Source organism: Lithobates pipiens, unplaced genomic scaffold, assembly GCF_037356315.1.
Source record: "Lithobates pipiens isolate NorthernLeopardFrog02 unplaced genomic scaffold, aLitPip1_a1.2 Scaffold_28, whole genome shotgun sequence".
In the NCBI taxonomy this organism is placed as follows: domain Eukaryota; kingdom Metazoa; phylum Chordata; class Amphibia; order Anura; family Ranidae; genus Lithobates; species Lithobates pipiens.
In genome coordinates this window covers 48538993-48559627 of record NW_027507789.1, presented here as the reverse complement: position 1 = coordinate 48559627, position 20635 = coordinate 48538993, and the positions used below count along the sequence as shown (strand labels likewise).

Here is a 20635-nt window from a genome sequence, read left to right as displayed (position 1 = left end):
TTCCATTCTCATAAAATTCTAACTTGTGCCTTGCCCATTGGTCACCTTTCATTTTCTCCCATGCCACTCTGTTTGGCCACTGGGAGCAGCAATATTTAGCCCCATGCATCTGCTGCTGGTGGGGCCACTATTAAAGTGGTTGTAAACCCTTACAATCCACTTTTTACTACAGGTAAGCCTATAATAAAGGCTTACCTGTAGTTACCCCGGATATCTCCAAAACCTGCATGGCAACATTTCAGTATTTTCATTATGTTCTGTTCAAGATCTAGTGTACCACTTACCTCTCCTGTGTCAGAGTCCTTTGTATGAGCCACCTCTAGTACTCTGTCCACCTCTACATAGTCTGGATTAAACATATCTTCATCTGGCTAAGGGAGAAAAATTTACATATCAGCCATCACTGAATTTAGGTTAGGCAGAGGGGAAAAGCATGTTAAAAGCAAATCCAGCTGTTTTTATATTTTTTTTCTCTGTTCATTATGTTTAAGACTAAAACATTTATCTTTACTAGCAAATTATGAAACCGCATTTGAATGTATATTTAAAAAAAAAAAAAAAAAAAAAAAAAAGAAGGAAGGAGATGTCTACAGAAGTCACTAGTGGAAACTGAAAATGTACTCTCCTTCCTCCCAACCCCCCTCCGTGTTTAGCCACTTAAGGACGAAGCCTCTTTCTGAGATTTGGTGTTTACAACTTAAAAACATTTTTTTTGCTAGAAAATTACTTAGAACCCCCAAACATTATATATATATTTTCTAACACCTAGAGAATAAAATGGCGGTCGTTGCAATACTCTGTCACACCTTATTTGCCCAGCGGTCTTACAAGTGCACTTTTTTTGGGGAAAAAATACACTTTTTTTAATTAAAAAATAAGACAACAGTAAAGTTAGCACATTTTTTATTTTTTTATGTTTGTAAAAGATAATGTGACACTGAGTAAATTGATACTCAACATGTCACGCTTTAAAACTGCGCCCGCTACTGGAATGGTGACAAACTTTTACCCTTAAAAATCTCCATAGGTGATGTTTAAAAAAAAATAAAAAATACAGGTTGCATGTTTTGAGTTACAGAGGCGATCTAGGACTAAAATTATTGCTCTCGCTCCAACTATCGCGGCGATACCTCACATGTGTGGTTTGAACACCGTTATATGCTGGCTGTACTCACGTATGCGTTCGCTTCTGCTCACGGGCTTGGCAAGAATAGACGCGTTTAAAAAAAAAAAACTTTGTTATTTATTTCACCTTTTCTTTTTTTACACTGTTCTTTTAAAAAAAAAAAAAAAAAAAGGTGTCACTTTTATTCCTATTACAAGGAATGTAAACATTGCTTTTAATAGAAAAAAGGCATGACAGGACCTCTTAAATATGAGATCTGGGGTCAAAAAAAAACCTCAGATCTCATATTTACACTGAAATGCAATAATAAAAAAAAAAGTTGTCATTTGAAAAAAAAAAATGTCCCTTTAAGAGCTATGGGTGGAAGTGACGTTTTGACGTTGCTTCCACCCTGCAATGATATGGAGATGGGTGGGGGTCATATTCCGCTCACTCGTCTCCATGCCTAACAGGAGAAAGGACCCGCCTCCATCGCTGCCGCCAGCTCCGGTAAGCAGCGGAGTGCGGCGGTATGGATCCCCCTCTCCCACTGCAAAGATCACTTTTATCTGAAAGCGGACAGAAGAGGATACCGGGGTTATGACAGCTAGCTGCTGCCATAACAATGACATTCCTCTTCAAAGTAGCGATGTAAAACGACGGCGGGTGGTCCGTAAGTGGTTAAACATGTTCATATAAAATTCCAGAGAGAGAAAGTCTGAAGACAAACAGCTCATGACGTGCTCTATCTTTATCAACATATCGTGTCATGGGTGTACTCTGTATACAAAAGTTTAAATAAAACAATTTAAAAAGAGAAAAGTTTTAAAATGTACAAAAAAAAAACAGAATAGAACTGATAAACCATTATAGTGTTCCTTAAGAGCTAGGGAAAAAACACAAATAAAGTGAAAAAAAAAACACATTAAGCAGACCTCAGTGAATATGTGTTTCATCTGAGCTTGTTTGGTACGAAATCGCTTGATTTTCTGCTGGATCCTCGGATCTTTCTCAAGATCTTCAAGAGTCGCCCACTTACAGTGAAGATATGAGCTATGGGAAACAAAAACCTGTTAGAAAAACTACACAACAGCAAGAAAATTGTTTTCATGCTTTTCCCTGCTCAGGTCAGCCCAGTTTTCTTTTGCAGCTATAAAACATTACTATTATTTTTTTTTTTAATGAGCAGTCCTGATCCTCCTCTTCTAGGGTCCCCACCAGCACCCCGGGCTTCACCTCTTCCACTTCCTATGGGGTCACTTGTGCAGGCTCAATTACAAGCCGCAGCCCAGTCCTTGGAAGTTTGTCCCCCTCCTCTGGCAGTGGCTGCACACGGCTCGGCTGGGATGTTGACACCGTGGGCTCCCTGGACAGGTAAGTGTCCATATATTAATAGTCAGGAGCTGCAGTTTTTGTAGCTGCTGACTTTTAATTTTATGGGGGGGGCTCCTCTAAGTCTTTAGAACCCCTTTAAGGCCAGAATTACACTTGTTTTTCAATAGAAGTGCTTTCCACTGCAATCAATTGAAAACCATGAAAATGCGTATTGACACACAGGCAACATGCAAGTTTACTCAACTTCATTAGCAACGCCTGTTTTGTTAACAGACAAAATGCAATGCAGCCTGAGGCTCTATGCATATTTTTTAGTTCGGACGACAGTCTGCCCAGTAATTATTAACTGCATACATTCAAAATTCTACAAGTGAACTGAAGTGAGCATGAGTATACATTTCATTTCCGACTTACAAATTTCTATACTTCACATAAAATTCCTCCACTTCCATTGGCAATCCTGCAGAAGTGATCTGGAAGACAAAGAAAAGAGTGCAAGTTTAGTAATGAGGGCAGATTTGCTGTTCCTGTAAAGCCATAAATTGGATTTTTAGCTTGATGGCCTCCATGCATCAAGATTAAATCGTAATATTGCCAGGACCAGGACCCAACCCGGTCTATGACTGGACAACGAAAGGAAATTAACACCATGATGAAGTTAAATAAAGTATTCGCTCTGCTCTCCTCTCCTGTAAAGATGCTCCATGTGTTAGATTAAAAACACTTTTTATTTATCGTTTTGTATTTGTTTTTTAACTTCTATAGGAAGGAGTTATACCCAATTCATAGGTCTTGTGTGTCCACCAATGAACAATAAAAAAATACTTTTGAATAAATACAAACATTAAAGTGGAAGTAAATGGAAAACCTAACTAACTCTAAACCTACACTCAGTCAAATTCTAAGCCTAATATATCTAGCCATACAAAGAAAATAATAAAAATAAATCAATATACTTACCTATTCTGCAGCTGCTCCGGTCGAGTCCCAGGCTAAGCTGTAATCGGTGGCTTTGGGCAGCCGACAACGGAAGATCCATATTAACTCTATGGGTGACATCACTTCCCAGCCGTTGTGGGCTTTCTCCTGCACACAGGAGGCACCGCTGGAGACCGGACTGAAGTGGCTGCAGAACAGGTGAGTATAGCCACATTCTAAGCCCATCAAAAACAAAAAAAACAAGGAATTTCCAAGCTCAACTTACCACCAAGCCTGCGACCAACCAAACTGACCTGTCTAACAGTATGCATTAAAAACAGGGGTTAAGTTGCACATATTTGCAAATACATGCGTAAGCCAATATGTCAACAATACAAAAATTTGAACTGCGTTTACCCTTCCAGTGCTCCTTGCTGTGAAGACCAGTTATAGGTGGTTGCAGCGACTTCTTTTGTATTGTTGACATATTGGTCAGGCAATGCACACCTTTGCTGCCATAGTGCAATATGCTGGGTTTTCAGTGTGTTACTGTTCCTTTAAGGAGGGGTGGGCTCCCTCCAGTCACCTGCCCTTCATCTATCTACCAGAAGACATGTACTCCCACTCTTAAAATCAATTATATGTACGTAGGGCTGTCCTTAAGTGGTTAATTGTCTGATTTCCTATGCCCACAATACATACACACACACATATATATATATATATATATATATATATATATATATATATATATAAAATGCAGGGTACAGTCGACACATGGACGGGAAGACAAGAGCATGAAAAACCCTTTCAAGTAGTCCTAGCCTCTCTTTATTATACTGGAGATGTGTTTTTCTATGTGCAATGAACACCTGACAAAGGCTCTAACCCTCCCGACTCTATACAAAACTAAGAAAATTGTGGATGCTGCACCCATTCCCAGGTCGGCAGCCTTAAAAACACTTCCTTCATTTTCATTTCTCTGTAGTTCATTTTTCCACTGGCTGACCAATAGCAATACCGTTAAGTGCATTAAGGAAAGGAAAGGAAAGATTAGGTCATTGTATCTAGAATGACTGAGATGATCAATTTTACATTCAAAAGTCAAAATTTTTACCTGAATTTCACAATCTTATCTAGGGATTGCAAGAAAGTGGGAACAAATAAGAGCTTGCAACAGCCTCTACGCACATGTACTGTGGATAGCAAGAGCAATGGAACTGGCCACTTTACATGCCTAAATGTGGAGCCTAGTTATCACTTCATATAGCCGTTTGGTATATCAGCACCTCTGAAGCAAAAAAGACAAGACTACACAAGAACAAAAAAAAAAAAAAAAACAAGCGAGCAAATGAACACTGATGGAACTCACCTCTTTTTGAACAATCCTTGAAGATAAGATCTTTTCTATTATATTGGCATCGTCTTCAGGAGGCTCCTACAATAATGCAAAATGCCAGAGAAAAAAAAAAAAATAATTCTTAAAATGGATCTAAAAAGGCAAGAAATACTCATCTATGCTCCAACGGTCAGACGCCTGCAAGGTTCCTTGCAGGAATCTTCTCAGAGGGTTTTTTTTCCTGGTTTTGGCCATCCTGATTAGTCACTGCGGGATGATATCACTCCTGTGCTTGCATGGCAGTCATTCATCCCAGCAGAGATACATTTTGCAGAGAGAGGATTGCGGACAGACAGGTAGATTTATTTTATTGCAGAAGAGACATAGTATTTCTCTTCTGAAATAAAAAGCCTGCCTGTTCTCAATTCTTTGTTTGCCTGCATTCCCGCTTTGACATAATACCTCTGCTATTTTCTTTAATGGAAATTATTGTGCAACTCCCGTACACTTTGATTTTGATATAATACTGCAGAGTTTACCGAAAATAGTTCTGATTTCATTCTCCCAATTTTTATTTGAATACTCTACTTTTGCTAAAAACCTAATATATCAATTTCTACACAAACCACTGAAAAACAGTCTTTGAATTTCAATCGGCAGATGGTGTCATTTTCTCAACAGGTTATTAGATTCAGATGCTTCTTCCTTTTATTACAGTATCCTGAAGCAATTCTTTTCATTGTGTATAGAACTCCAGTAGAATATTGGACTATAGCACTAAACATGTGGAGACCTAACCATCACCACCTAGGCGAGCTTGTTGGACATTACATTCCATTGCACTATAAGGCTTAATGTACACAGAACGTTTTTACAACCTCTCCTGAACAATTTAACTTGACAGATAGTAACCCATGTTTAAAACGTTCGGTTTGCAGCTCTTAAATGCCGCGTTTGGGCTTAGAAGTGTTTAAAAAAACTATATATATATATATATATATATATATATATATATATATATATATATATATATATATATATATATATATATATATATATATATATATATATATATATATATATTTTTTTTTTTTTTTCCCCCAAAATAGCCAAAAATGAAAAAACGTCTGTAAACGAAACACGGCTAAATGCGAGTTACCGCGTTTAGCGCTTGAAATGCCTCTAAACTCAACGTCTGAACTCATTTTTTTGCTTTCCAAAAAAGGCCTCTAAACTCAACTAACTAAAAATGACATTAAACGAACCTCTGTACACGTACACATAAGATAACAGTGAATGACTTCAGGGGCAGCTGAAAAAAGCATCCAACTGCCTCTGAACGTCCGTTTACCTGCAGCAGTGTACATGAGGCCTAATATAGAATTGGCTTTCACTTTTCTGGGAAGTCTTTTTCACAACATTTTGGAGTCTGTAGGAAATATCACCAGTTTAGCCAAATGATCATTTGTGAATGAATGATTTGTATAGCGCTGCAATGCGAACTGAATCGCCTCAAGGCACTGGATTTGTCCTGTGTTGTCTAGCTTCTTAGAAGAGGTGGGTCTTGAGTTTTTTCCTGAAGGCCTGTTGGTTTTCTTCCATGCGGATGTAAGTCGGTAGAGTGTTCCATAGCCGTGGTCCTTGGACTGCGAATCTTCCTTTCTCCCTTTGATTTGGAGCAGGATTTGGGAATGAGGATGAGGTTTTGGTTAGATGATCGAAGACTGCGATTGGGTGTGTAATGTTTTATTCTCTCGCGTGGGTATTGAGGAGCGTTTCCTTTGCATTGTGTATGAATTTGTGGGCAGAGGGTCTTGAATGTTATCAGATTCTTTACGGTCAGGTGCTGATGTTGGAGGATCTGGCTCACAACTTGCATTCCAATTCATCCCAAAAAAGTGTCCAATAGGCAGAGGTAGGGGCTCTGTGCATGTCACCCCCCCCCCCCCCCCCCCCCGACGCTGCCTTCCCTTACTACAGATGCCAGTGTCTGCCCCCTGAAGCCGGCTGATGAATCGGCCAAGGGTGCTGACATCACGGGCTCCCTGGACAGGCAAGTGTCCTTATATTAAAAGTCAGCAGCTACAAGTACTTTTTTTTTGATTGGCTGCACGGATCACATTTCTGGCATTCCCTGAAAAAATAAGTTTAATTTTTGGGAAAATACTCAAAGGCTCAATGTCACCAAAACAGAGACAGAAACTGCAGACCCTTCCATAGTTCAGCAATCAGACTGAGAAAAGATACTTTAAAAGCGCAACTCCTCTTTTGCTGAAAAAAAAAAAAAAAACATTCCCTTCTGTGTGATCTATGTACATTGCAAGGATTGTAACAAACTTTGTTGCAGATTCCTAACTTTTGCTATTCTGAAGAAAACCCTGTTTGTCGAGTCTAATGAGAGTGGTTTTACTATTATCAACCAGCTACAGAGCACTAATTAGGAAAACTGGAGGGTCTGCATCCCTTTAGACGCGATTTCCTACTGGAAGAATCTCAACAAAAATGAAATTTTTGTTGCAGGGGTTGCCCCAAATCTGACTTGTATCTTAGTGTAGACTTTTTGAAAAATCAATGAGCCAATCACACAAGCAGGAAATTATGTTTCTGGGGGACGTTCTGTACACATTCTGTGTACAGAACACCTCCAAGTAGCCATATTGAATTGCATTTTCAGAAAATTACAGTTGCTGCAGATTGAAAAGGAAAGGTCATTTTTAATAACATTCAACTACAATATGACTTGTGTCGCAATTCTTTATGCTATATTATTTTTTCTTCATTTGCTATTTTTTTCTCCCTCATGAAAGTGGAGGTGCCATTTAAGTAATTTTGAGTTATGAACACATGCATGGATGAATTTTTTTTTTTTTTTACACTTTTTTAGTGCCAATTTAACTCATACTATAATGTATAGTGTACATTTGTGCCAATTTAGACTCCCAGTAATGAGTAAATATACAATCTAAAGTTCTCACCTCAGCCTGCCATGCCAGTGTGGATGCAGACAATGCAGAGGCTCTTCCAGCTCCCAACACAGCAATAGTTTCCCCATCATCATCTACCACTTTGAAATCAAGATCTTCATTGTATTTTCGTCTTTTCACCTGCCGCCCAGACCTCCGTTTCTGTAAAGGAAGAAGAATATGTTAGTACTAAAAACTGACATAATACACGGGAAAACTGCATTTTCATATCTTTTTTTTGTGTGCATGTGGGAAGCATACAATTCTGGATCCATTCTTCAGCCAATTGAGCACCAGCATGTTAAGCCCCCATTTTTGGACCAAGACATTTTTTTCAGCGTTGTGATAGTTTGAGAGACAATTACCTCACCATTCAACACTGTACTGCAAGCTTGACCTCATCACCCCTGAAAGTGGTTACCCCCATGTATTAGCTGGTTCAGGGCACTGTCCCTTCCCATGCTCCAATACCCTCATTGGAAGACCCATCTTTCACCAGGGCTGATATTTGTACCAGCAGTCATTTTTTGTATGTGATGTAAATTGAATGAATCTTAACTTTTTTTGATATGGAAAATAAAATGTTGACATTTTAACAGATACAAGGTTTGTCCTGCCATTAAAGTCCATTCTCTTTTTGCCAAATCAAATTACTGATTTTAGGTTGGGGCACAGTTTATAAGCTTGTGTCCACAATACCACCCTGTGTTGACATGTGAATGGATTCATTCAACATTGTACCCAAATTAAGTTCAAATAATTTGTGAAAAAGAATGCTGGCTAACCACAGACACTGCGTGACGCTGTGATTGGTCACAGCAATCAAGTGGTTCTGTGTCTTCTATTTGTGAACTGCACTGTCCAATGGACAGTTGCATTCTTAGTACAATATTCATGTGCACACACTAGGGGGTACAGAAGAATGCTTTGAAATTACCATATTTATCGGCGTAAAACACGCGCCCCAAGTTTAGGAGGGAATTTTAAGGAAAAAAACTTTTAGGAGTCAAGTTTAAGGGAAAAAAAAAAAAAAAAAAAAAAAAAAAAACTTACATTTATATGCCCATCAGTGTCATCTGCAGCCTTGTCCACCATTGCAGCCTTATCCACCAGTGCAGTCTTGTCCCCCATTGCAGCCTTATGCAGTCTTGTCCCCCATTGCAGCCTTATGCAGTCTTGTCCCCCATTGCAGCCGTGTCCCCCATTGCAGCAGTGTCCCCCATTGCAGCCGTGTCTATTTTATTTTTTAACCACTTGCAGACCGGACCATTTTGCTGGTCAAAGACCAGACCACTTTTTGCGATTCGGCACTGCGTCGCTTTAACTGACAATTGCGCGGTCGTGCGACGTGGCTCCCAAACAAAATTTACGTCCTTTTTTTCCCACAAATAGAGCGTTCTTTTGGTGGTATTTGATCACCCCTGCGGTTTTTATTTTTTGCGCTATAACCAAAAATAGAGCGACAATTTTGAGAAAAACTCATTATTTTTTACTTTTTGTTATAATAAATACCCCCCAAAAATATATAAAAAAACATTTTTTTCCCTGAGTTTAGGCCAATACGTATTCTTCTACATATTTTTGGTAAAAAAAAAAAAAAAAAAAAAATCGCAATAAGCGATTATTGATTGGTTTGCGCAAAAGTTATAGCGTTTATAAAATAGGGATAGTTTTATAGCATTTGTATTAATTATTATTTTTTTTTTTTTTACTAGTAATGGCGGCGATCAGCGATTTTTATTGTGACTGCGACATTGTGGGGGACCCATCGGACATTTTTGACACATTTTTGGGACCATTGTCATTTATACAGTAATCACTGCTATATAAATGCAGTGATTCCTGTGTAAATGACACTGGCAGTGAAAGGGTAAACTAGTGGGTGGCAGTGTAGGGGTTAAGTGTTCCTAGGGGCGTGTTACTAACTGTGGGGGGGTTGGGCTTTCATTTAGTGAACACTGATCTCTGCTCCAATCACATGGAGCAGAGATCAGCGTCACTAGTTGCTAGGCAGAATGGAGAAATGTTGTTTACACAGCATCTCCTCCATTCGGCCGCTCCGCGAGACGATCGCGGGGATACCCGCGGCGATCAAGTCCGCGGGTCCCGCGACCGGACTCACGGGGGTCCCGACCGGCGCGCTCCCGATGGCAGGGCGGCATTGAATATTGGATGTACCTGTACGCCAATATGCCTGCCCGTGCCATTCTGTCGACGTACATCGTCGTGCGCTGGTCGGGAAGTGGTTAAAAATGCCGCCGCCGAGATACAGAGCCAGATGTGTATCTCGGCGGCGTGCGGTAGTTCTCGGTGGGCCTTCGGCTCTTCTCGGCCGCCGTCGGCCGTTCTCGGAAGCTTTCGGCCGCATTCGGCTCTTCTCGGTGGCAGAAAGCTTCCGAGAACGGCCGAAAGCCGCCCAGAGGCTCAGAATTTCGGGGGATCGGCGTATAACACGCACCCACGATTTTCCCCTGCTTTTAAGGGGGAAAAAAGTGCGTGTTATACGCCGATAAATACGGTATGTTTTAAAACAACAACCTGGCCCAGTAGTGCACCATCCGTCCATTTTATGTATAATGGGTGGACAGAAAGTAGTTAGGCACTTCTTGATGAGATCGAACATAAAGCTCCCCATCCCAGCATCAGTAAGGTAGTTCCTGAATAACACAGTGTTGTGCCAAAGCCCAAACTTGGATCTCAAGTTAAAGAGTGCATAGCAAAAACTTGCCTAGATTCACGGTTCTCTAAATCGGCTTAAAGGTTTTTCTGGCAAATTAAGTTATGTACAGACATTTTGTGGCCAACCCTATGGAAACTGTCTCTTTCACATTGAAGAAAAAAATAAAAATACAAAAATTACCCTTTTTAGACTTTAATGTAAAGCCATTTAGCTGCCAAAAGCAAAGAAAATACCCAGTACTTTAACGTAAGGAGGTGAAGGCAACTCAATCAGTGTGACAGCACCAGTACTTGATTCACTGCCACATGTGGGTGGGCAGAGTCCTCGGCCCTGTGTAAGCTCCAAATACAATGACTATACAAGGCTGTTGATGCTTGATCCCAGTGACTGAGCAGAGTAGTGAGGAAGCAATGAAAAGGTGGCAGTGGTGAGCAAGGGCAAAGCGCTGGCAAATTTTTAGCAAATATTGTCCAGAATGGAGTTAAATTAATAAATCTGAACTGTGGTCGTCATCCCTTTTTGGGTAATAGATTACAGTTATTCAGCACTAAACATTCTGTACAATTTTCCTGGGGTATTACCTAAAGACTCAATATTTGTAAAACAGAAAATAAAACACTTTTATTGGCCAGCAATGAAGGGCACGCGTTTTCAAGACAGGCCAACAGGCCAGGTCTCTTAGTATCAAACATGCTAGGTGACAAGATTGAAGCTTTCTTGAGGACTTGCAAAAAGCACCAATTTAGCTTTATTCTCTACCCCACCTCTATATATAGGTTTCCACTGATCATCCTTGAGATGTTTCTAAAACTTGGAGTCCACATGTGGTAAATTCAGTTGATTCGATATGATATGGAGAGACACACACCTGTCTATATGAGGTCCCACAGTTAACAGCCCATGTCAGAACAGAAATCAAGCCATGAAGTCCAAAGAATTGTCTGTAGACCTCTGAGAAAGGATTGTACCAAGGCACAGATCGGGGGAAGGGTGCAGAAACATTTCTACAGCATTGAAGGTCCCAATGAGCACAGTGGCCTCCATCATCTGTAAATGGAATACGTTTGGAACTATCAGGACTCTCCCTAGAGCGTGCTGCCTGGTCAAACAGAGATTGGGAAAGAAGGGCCTTAGTCAGGGAGGTGACCAAGAACCCGATGGTCACCTTGACAGAGCTCCAGTATTTCTCTGTGGAGAGAGGAGAACCTTCCAGAAGAACAACCATCTCTGCAGCATGCCACCAATCAGACCTGTATGGTAGAGTGGCCAGAAGTAGAAAAGATGTAGCTCGATAGCCGCACTCCGAATTATTCAACTTTATTTCAAAAATGTAATTAAAATCATAGCATCTAAGCTGGTAAACAGACTAACTGCACAGCCGCTGACATGTTTCACACCGCACACGGTGCTTAGTCATAGCTCTCATGGTAGAGTGGCCAGACGGAATCCACTCCCCAGTAGAAGGCCCATGACAGCCCACCTGGAGTTTGGGCACCTGAAGGACTCTCAGACCATGAGAAACAAAAATTCTCTGGTCTGATGAAACAAAGTTTGAACTTTTTGGCCTGAATAGCAAGCTTCATGTCTGAAGGAAACCAGGCACCGTTCATCACCTGGCCAATACCATCCCTACAGTGAAGCATGGTGGTGGCAGCATCATGATGTTTTTCAGTGGGGATGTTTTTCAGTGGCAGGAACTGGAAGACTAGTCAGGATTGAGGGAAAATGAATGCTGCAATGTACAGAGACATTCTTGATGAAAACCTGCTCCAGAGCACTCTGGACCTCAGACTGGGGTGAAGGTTCATCTTCCAACAGGACAATTACCCTAAGCACACAGCCAAGACAACAAAGAAGTGGCTACAGGATAACTATGTGAATGTCCTTGAGTGGCCCAACCTTGGACCTAATTGGACAGATCTGAAAATGGCTGTGCACCGATGCTCACCATCCAACCTGATGGAGCTTGAGAGGTCCTGCAAAGAAGAATGGGAGAAACTGCCCAAAAATAAGGGTGCCAAGCTTGTAGCATCATACTCAAAAAGACTTGAGGCTGTAATTCGTGCCAAAGGTGCTTCAACAAAGTATTAAAGCGGAGGTCCACCCTAAAGTGGACCTTCCGCTCATCGGAACCCTCTCCCCCTCCAGCGCCACAATTGGCACCTTTCAGGGGGGAGGGGGTGCAGGTACCTGTACAGTACAGGTATCTGCACCCACTTCCGGGATAGCTCTCTGCGGAAAGGGCCTTTCCGAAAGTCCCCACGCTGCCTGCTGGGAAACACACAGATCCCAGAGGCAGCGGGTCCATCCTTATTGCGCAGCGCGACTCGCGCATGCGCAGTAGGGAACCGGGAAATGAAGCCGAAAGGCTCCACTTCCTGATTCCCATACCCAAGATGGCGGCGGCAGCACCTGAGAGACGATCGAGAGATCGGCTTCGGGTGCCGACACTGCGGGCGCGCTGGACAGGTAAGTGTCACTATTTTAAAAGTCAGCAGCTGCAGTATTTGTAGCTGCTGGCTTTTTTTTTTTTAAAGTCCCGGCGGACTCCCGCTTTAAGCAAAGGCTGTGAATACTTATGTACATGTGATTTTTTTGTTTATTTTTTTAAATATATTTGCAAAGACTTCAAATAAACTTCTTTCACGTTGTCATTATGGGGCATTGTTTGTAGAATTAATAATGAATTTAATCCATTTTGGAATGAGGTTGTAACATAACAAAATGTGTAAAAAGTGAAGTGCTGTGAATACTTTCTGGATGGACGGCGTGTGTGTGTGTATATATAGAAATAAATAAAAATTGATTTTTTTTACATGCAACATGTTTTTTTGCCTGGTCATGTGCCAAGGGGCCTCTTCCTCCAGTAGTGGGAGGCTACAAAATGTTGCAGAGGACACTGCCATGTAATGGCATGGTGCAGTGTTCTGCATTCTCAGATGAACCCAGGGTGGTCTGATGACACATACCTAGTAAAGTTATGGCAACTTAGATAAAGATACCTTGCCTAATGAATGAATGAATGAAATACTTATATAGCGCACAATGCGAACTGAATCGCCTCTAGGCGCTGTGGCGAGCTTTGATCATCTGCTAAAAGAGGAAGGTCTTGAGTTTTTTCCTAAAAGCCAGGTGATTTTCTTCCAGGCGGATGTTGATTGAGCCTAGGTCTCGATGCGGATATGAATCAAAGTGAGAGGTGGCTCCGGCTCAATGGAAAGGTTACAGTGTTCTTTTCCCCTTCAAGCACTATTACTCCTCACTCTCTCCCCTTCATTTCTCTCTAGCGCTTTCCCTACAATGATGTCAAGTGTAGATAATGCTTCCATTGATTACCCTAGCCATTTTAAGCCACTAAGACTAGACTACTATATACTATCATGATTGATGTAGTAGAAAATAGCCTATCAACAGAAGACAAATTGTGTTTTCAACAGGTAACGAACATTTCTTATAGATCTACAATGAACTGCTAAGTCAGTCTTTATTGATCTTTATATTTTTCCCAGAATGTGTCTTCATTCGAATCAAAATCCATTGCAAAATGTTGTAACCCAAGATTTACAGCTTGTATGCTTGACATATTCTATTGTTCTGGATCCTTGTTGAAAATCAATAAAAGTCAGTTATCACCAAAAAAAAAAAAAAAAAAAAAAAAAAGTTATTCATCTGTTTCACTTGTAGTCTGTGTAAGGACGTTTCCCACAGATGATGTTCTGTAATTTCTGCTTATGGAGTTGCTCATAAAAATCCCTTGGGTATACTTAACTCAAATGCACTCCAGGCAAACACTAAATACACAGCTTGAATACATGTATAGGGGGTTATTTCTGAAAACTGGAGAGTGCAAAATCTGGTGCAGCTCTGCATAGAAACCAGTTTGTTTCCAGGTTGTATTGCCGAAGCTTAATTGAACAAGCTGAGATTAGAAGCCAATTGGCTACCATGCACAGCTGCACCAGATTCTGAGTGCACCAGTTTTAGTAAATTTACCCCTTAAGCCTGGTATACACTAGCAGAGCCGGTCCTACCATGGGTCCCACTGATGCCCAAGAAGCAGTAGCGTATCATTCATGTGTGCGGTGCACATGGCCCCAAGGGCAGGGGGCCCACCAACTTCTCTAGTTGGCTCGGGTTGAAACAGGGAAACACTCACTGCATTTCACAACAGACTGCTCACACAGCCTCTCCCCGGGTCCAATTAATTTTTCACCTGCATTCAGACCCAGGACAGTAAAGGGGGACGTGGGATCCACTACTCCCTCATCAGGGAGCCACACCACGGGATATCATTATACCCTTTATTGGGAGATAAGCCCTGTGTACTGGCCATCTGGTAAGCCTATAACCTAGAAGGTGGTGGATGCACAGCATTGCACAGTGTATGAAGGACTGTCACTGGGTGTCTATTACTCACACACCGGATCTTTCTCAAGGAGTGGACTCTAATATTATTATTACCATTATTATCATTAATAGTTCTTTTATTACATTTGCTTGCTTTATTTTCTACACAGATTTTTTTTGGTTACTCCACTGCGGTGTGTGAGGTCTATGTTTATTCATCCTCATATCACAAGACTTGCTGTGCATAATTTAAAATATTTTTGTCAAAAAGTAAATAGAAAAATGTATTTCCAATGTATATCTAGCGGTTTGCCTGGCGTTTCACATTAATGTGTTGCAGTGCATTTCAAAATTAGATTGCATTTTTTTTATATGCGAAATGTTTTACTCTGTGTTGTACAAAAACCAACGTTTTTTTTACGAATGGTAATATTTGGCACCATCTGTTATACATAACCTGGATTTGTTATGGTACCTGGCTGTCAAGCGACTCTGTAGACTCCTCTGTGCTCGGACATGCAGAGTTCAGCATAGACAAGTCACTCTCCATGCCTTCTTCATAGGATTCTGCTTTCCTCTTCCCTTTCTTCTTCTTCTCTACTGGTGTTGGTCCCGGTTCTTTGCTGAAAAGCAACATGCAACGTAAGTGGCCTTTTAACATCAAAATCTAAGAATATAAAATGTTATACAGTAAGGCAGGGCCATTACATTTTAAAGTGAACTTTTCCATTCCCAAGCAAATAAACCAAAGTGGTACCTTCATGATCTGCTCAATCAGATGTTTCCAATGTAGCCCTCCTTTCCTCAAAATATGCAGTTTCAAGTGTACTTCCACCTTTACAGTACAATTTGAGAAACCCCACTATCTTTGTTATGTGTTCCTTTTCAAACGGCATAAGTGAAAATGATTTTAAAATATTTGACCTTTCTATACCATCGACTGCAAACTATTCTAAATTTCAGGCGAACAAAAGTGGAGAAAGAGTCCATTTCCCCTCATTAACATACAATGCGGAATCCAAACTTCAAGATTGTTAAGCCTTTTTACTAAGACAGTGTTGAAATTGGTTTACAACGGAGTTCTGGCAGTACAGCCAGGGTTATTTATGGTAAACATTAAAGCAGAGTTGCGGCTTCACTTAAGGGTTCCCTACTGCGCATGCACAACTCCCACTGCTCCCTGCTTTCTCCTGGGACCCGTGTGGCTCCAGGAAGTGGCGTACATACCCATGGGTGGCACAGGTATCTATGCCCAGAAGTGGGAGCAAGATACCTGTATTAGGGTATCTGCTCCCCCCTGAAAGGTGCCAAATCTGACAACGGAGGGGGGAGGATTCTCAAAAAGTGGAAGTTTAATTTTTGTGTGGAACTCCACTTTAACTCCATGACCCCCCCCAACGTTATATAGGAGAAAGCTAGTTTCAGCAATCAAACAGCACTTAAACAAATAATGCTGCTTACATATTTACTGTAAGTAGAACTACAGACAATACCTTTTTTTCCCCCATTTTGGATAGAGTAAAGGACGGGTCATAAACCCCGGTCAGGTCTTTTTGCCATCTGTGACCTATTCGGACCTTCACTTCCAATTCCATAACCCCAAATCGTAAGTGGGGGAAAAAAAATAAATAAAAAACAAACATTCTCCAAAGTTCAGGGCTTTCTTTTACTCTCAGTGATAACAGTAAACAGAACAAGAGGGTGAATCTCAATAAAAACTGACAGGTGTTCCAACCCCTCTCCAACCTATACAAGACTAAAACGATTTGCCTTTAGTTATACCAAATTATGCTATAGGAATGGCAACATGCAACCAATATAAGGTAGGTGATATCCCAATTTGGCTGCAAATATGGAAATACACTTTAACACCTTCCCACCCTTCCCAGCTTGGGGCAGTATATATAGGGGCCCTCCTGCTGAACACCACCCATTTCCTTACAGGACTCGCCTGTTGAAACCGATGTTTACATATAGGATTCAGATCGTTTTTTTAAAGCGGAGTTCCACCCAAAAGTGGAACGTCCGCTCATTTGTCTCCTCTCCCCCTCCGGTGTCACAATTGGCTCCTTTTGAGGGGAGGGGGGGAGCGGATATCTGTCTTTGACTTCAGGAGTCCGAGCCGCGGCCCATGACATCACCGCGGGGCTCCCTCCTCCTCCTCTCCCTGTCGCCGGGCCAATAGGAGAGAGTAGCGGGGCATGCGCAGTAAGGTACCCGGCGTGAAGCCGTAAGTAAGCACCCTTACCCGCAATAGCGCCGGCAGCACCCAACAGCTGATGGAAACTGCGGTGCCAACATCACTGGACTTCAGGACAGGCAAGTGACCTATTGTTAAAAGCCAGTAGCTGCAGTATGTGCAGCTGATGGCTTTTCATTTTTTTTTGGGCAGAACATTGCTTTGATGTTGTAATAAGCTCTCTCCTAGCAGGCACACCATTTTGATAAGTCATTTAGACAGAGGCAACCAACAAGCATGCAGCTAGCCTTGGGATTTCTTATTAGACTCCTTTCACACTGGGGCGCTTTGCAGGCACGATAACGCTAAAAATAGCGCCTGCAAAGCACCCTGAAAGAGCCGCTGCTGTATCTCCAATGTGAAAGCCCCGAAGGCTTTCACACTGGAGCGGTGCACTGGCAGGATGCTAAAAAAAAAGTCCTGCTAGCAGCATCTTTGAAATCAATGGGACAGTGCGGCTATACCGTTGGCATAGCACTGCCGCAGAAGCGCTTTGCGGTGGTTTTAACCCTTTCTCAGCCGCTAGGGGGGGTAAAAGCGCCCCGCTAGCGGCCGAATAGCGCCACAAAATTGACGGTAAATCGCCACTAAAAATAGTGGCGCATTACGACCAACGCACCCACAGTCCCAGTGTGAAAAGGGGCCTTAGTTACAGATGCATCCTGTACTAAAAGTTTAAGGGCCCATACACACCAGGTGCATTAAGTCCTTGTGTTGATCAAAGCAGTTCTGTGGGTCCGGTTCACATAATAGAGGTGCACTGCATACAAAATTCACCATGTCTGCTGTTTATGAAACACACAACAACGCGTGTAGTCACAATGCACTGTTGTGCACAGAGATGAATAAAGTTTTTTTGTGACATTTTAACCCCTTGCCGACCACCTCACATAGAAGTGTGGCAGCAAAACAGCTCTCCTGTGCAGGATCACGTACCCTATTGCATGATCCAGCTCTTCTGGGTAGGAGACGCATGCTCACCGACCCAGCTGTGCTCTGATTAGTCACAGCAAAAGTCAATCAGCGACCGATCATTGTCGGACGGGATCCGCCGATTTGAAAAGAGGATGACCAGATAGAGTGTTGTGAATGTAAACAATGCAGAGCTCTGTCCTGCCGCTTTTTTTTTTTTCCTGCAAAGCAGAGAATAAAAACCAGCACATAGCTTTGTAAAAACAGCACAAAGTAAATGCACCAAGCATTGTTAGGCACACAGTTAACCCTTTGATTGCTGCTGGATGTTAACCCCCATTCCCAGCCAGTGTCTTTAGTACAGTGTCAGTGTATATTAGCACTGATCACTGATGTATTAGTCTCACTGGTTCTCAAAAAAGTGTCAAATTGCCCGCCATACTATCACAGTCCCGCTATAAGTCGCTCCTAAAAGCCATTACTAGTATTACATTTTTATTTTTTTTATTCCAGTTTTTACCCTATAGTTTGTAGACGCTATATCTTTCATGCCAACCAATCGATATACGCTTATTGGATTTTTTTTTTACCAAAAATATGTAGCAAAATACATTTTGTCCTAAATTCATGAAATTAGATTTTTTTTTTATTATTGGAGATGATTAATAGCAGAAAGTAAATAATGATGGTTTTTTTTTTTTTTTTTTTACTTTTCAGTCTTTTTTCGCTTATATAATAAACAAAAAATAAATAAAAAATAGTGGTGATCAAATATCACCAAAACAAAGCTCTATTTGCGTGAAAAAAATTATCTAAATTTAATTTGGGTACAGTGTTGCATGACCGCGCAATCACCAGTTAACACAGCACAGTGGCGAATAGGAAAAAATGGCCTGGTCATGAAGGGGGTAAAATATTCTGTAGCTGAAGTGGTTAATAATAAACACACACACACTTCTAAAAAGAAAGTACTATGTATTGCAACACCACATCGCACTGCCTCTACACAATGCATCCAGTGCTTGTGCGTTATATAGACCATAACGAGTGCCTGCTGGTGTGAATGGGCCATAAACTGTAAAACCATTTGATACAAATGTTGAGACAAATATAAACGATCAATTTATCAGCTTGTAAATTTAAAAGTGTTTAAAATAACCGACTTAAAAGAGGAATTTCACGCTCTCATTTATCATTGACTATTTAACCACTTGACCACTGGGCATTTAAACCCCCTTAATAACCAGACCAATTTTCAGCTTTCGTGCTCTCACATTTTGAATGACAATTACTCAGTCATGCAACACTGTACCCATATGAAATTTTTATCCTTTTTTTTCACACAAATAGAGCTTTCTTTTGGTGGTATTTAATCACCGCTGGGTTTTTATTTTTTGTGCTATAAAAAGAAAAAAAGACAGAAAATTCTGTAAAAAAAAAAAATGAACGTTTCTTCGTTTGTTATAAAATTTAGCAGATTAGTCATTTTTATTCATGAATTTTGGCCAAAATTTATACTACTACATATCTTTGGTAAAAATAAGTAGAAATTGGTGGATATTATTTGGTCTTTGTGAAAGTTATAGAGTCCACAAGCTAAGGTGCCAATATCTGAAAATTGATCACACCTGAAGTACTGACGGCCTATTTCATTTCTTGAGACCCTAACATGCCAGAAAAGTACAAATATCCCTTTTTTGAAAAGAAGACATTCCAAGGTATTTAGCAAAAGGCAGGATGAGTTTTTTGAAGTTGTCATTTTTTTCCCACAATTCTTTTTTTCCTTCCCCCCCCCCCCCCACAAAATTGTCATATTATCAGGTTATTCCTCACACACAGCATATACATACCACAAATTACACCCCAAAACACATTCTGCTGTTACTCCCGAGTACGGCGATACCACATGTGTGAGACACTTGCACAGCATGGCCACATACAGAGGCCCAACATGCAGAGAGCTCCGTCAGGTGTTCTGAAGCACCCAGGACAATTCTGACATTTCTCTCCTACATGTAAAAATTAGGGCTGAAACAACTAATCTATTAATCGACAACTAATCGATTATGAAATTAATCGATTATTATTTTCATAATCGATTAATCGCCCACTAACATAATGGGGTTAAAAAAAACTAAAATTAGCCCTTTATAGTACAAAAAGAGCAAATCTCTACTGTAAATATTACTTTCACTGTCTCATATTAACCACTTGCCGACCGCCGCACGATGATATACGTCGGCAGAATGGCACGGGCAGGCATATGGGCGTATATATAAGTCCCTGCCTGCCCGCGGGTGGGGGGCCCGATCGGGCCCCCCCCCGGTGCCTGCGGCGGTCGGCATTTCTTCGAGAGCGATCCGGGATGAGGGGGCGGCCATTCATTCTTGGCACCCCCTCGCGATCGCTCCCGACGAATAGAAATCCCCCGTGACATCACTTCCTCTCCTGTAATGTAAACACAGGAGAGGAAGTGATGTATTCTCTCCTCCGTGTCGGTATTTTTCGTTCCGACACGGAGGAGAGCGGATCGGTGAGTTGCACCAACACTCTACACACACAGTAGAACATGCCAGGCACACTCACACCCCCCCTTTACCCCCCGATCACCCCCCCAATTACCCCTGCCCCCCAGTCACAGTGACACCAATGTCATTTTTTTTTTTTTTTTGCATTGGTGTCATTTGTGACTGTAATAACTGTTAGGGCAGTTAGAGTTAGCCCCCTTTAGTTCTAATGTACCCCCCTAACCCCCCCAATAAAGGTTTAACCCCGTGATCACCCCCCGTCGCCAGTG

The 20635-nt window shown here is 41.4% G+C and overlaps 1 protein-coding gene across 2 annotated transcripts in view; it reads right to left on the bottom strand.

Moving 5' to 3' along the window:
* CHD6 (chromodomain helicase DNA binding protein 6) overlaps nucleotides 1-20635 on the bottom strand; it is a 219871-nt gene that overhangs the window by 106732 nt on the left and 92504 nt on the right. For both annotated transcript variants that reach the window (XM_077459181.1, XM_077459182.1), the window contains 6 exons: nucleotides 15163-15310; nucleotides 7673-7822; nucleotides 4731-4796; nucleotides 2855-2913; nucleotides 2041-2158; nucleotides 285-371 (listed from right to left, as the gene is read on the bottom strand). In XM_077459181.1, coding sequence (XP_077315307.1) covers nucleotides 285-371; nucleotides 2041-2158; nucleotides 2855-2913; nucleotides 4731-4796; nucleotides 7673-7822; nucleotides 15163-15310 — 628 coding nt within the window. The remainder of the gene's footprint in view (nucleotides 1-284; nucleotides 372-2040; nucleotides 2159-2854; nucleotides 2914-4730; nucleotides 4797-7672; nucleotides 7823-15162; nucleotides 15311-20635) is intronic.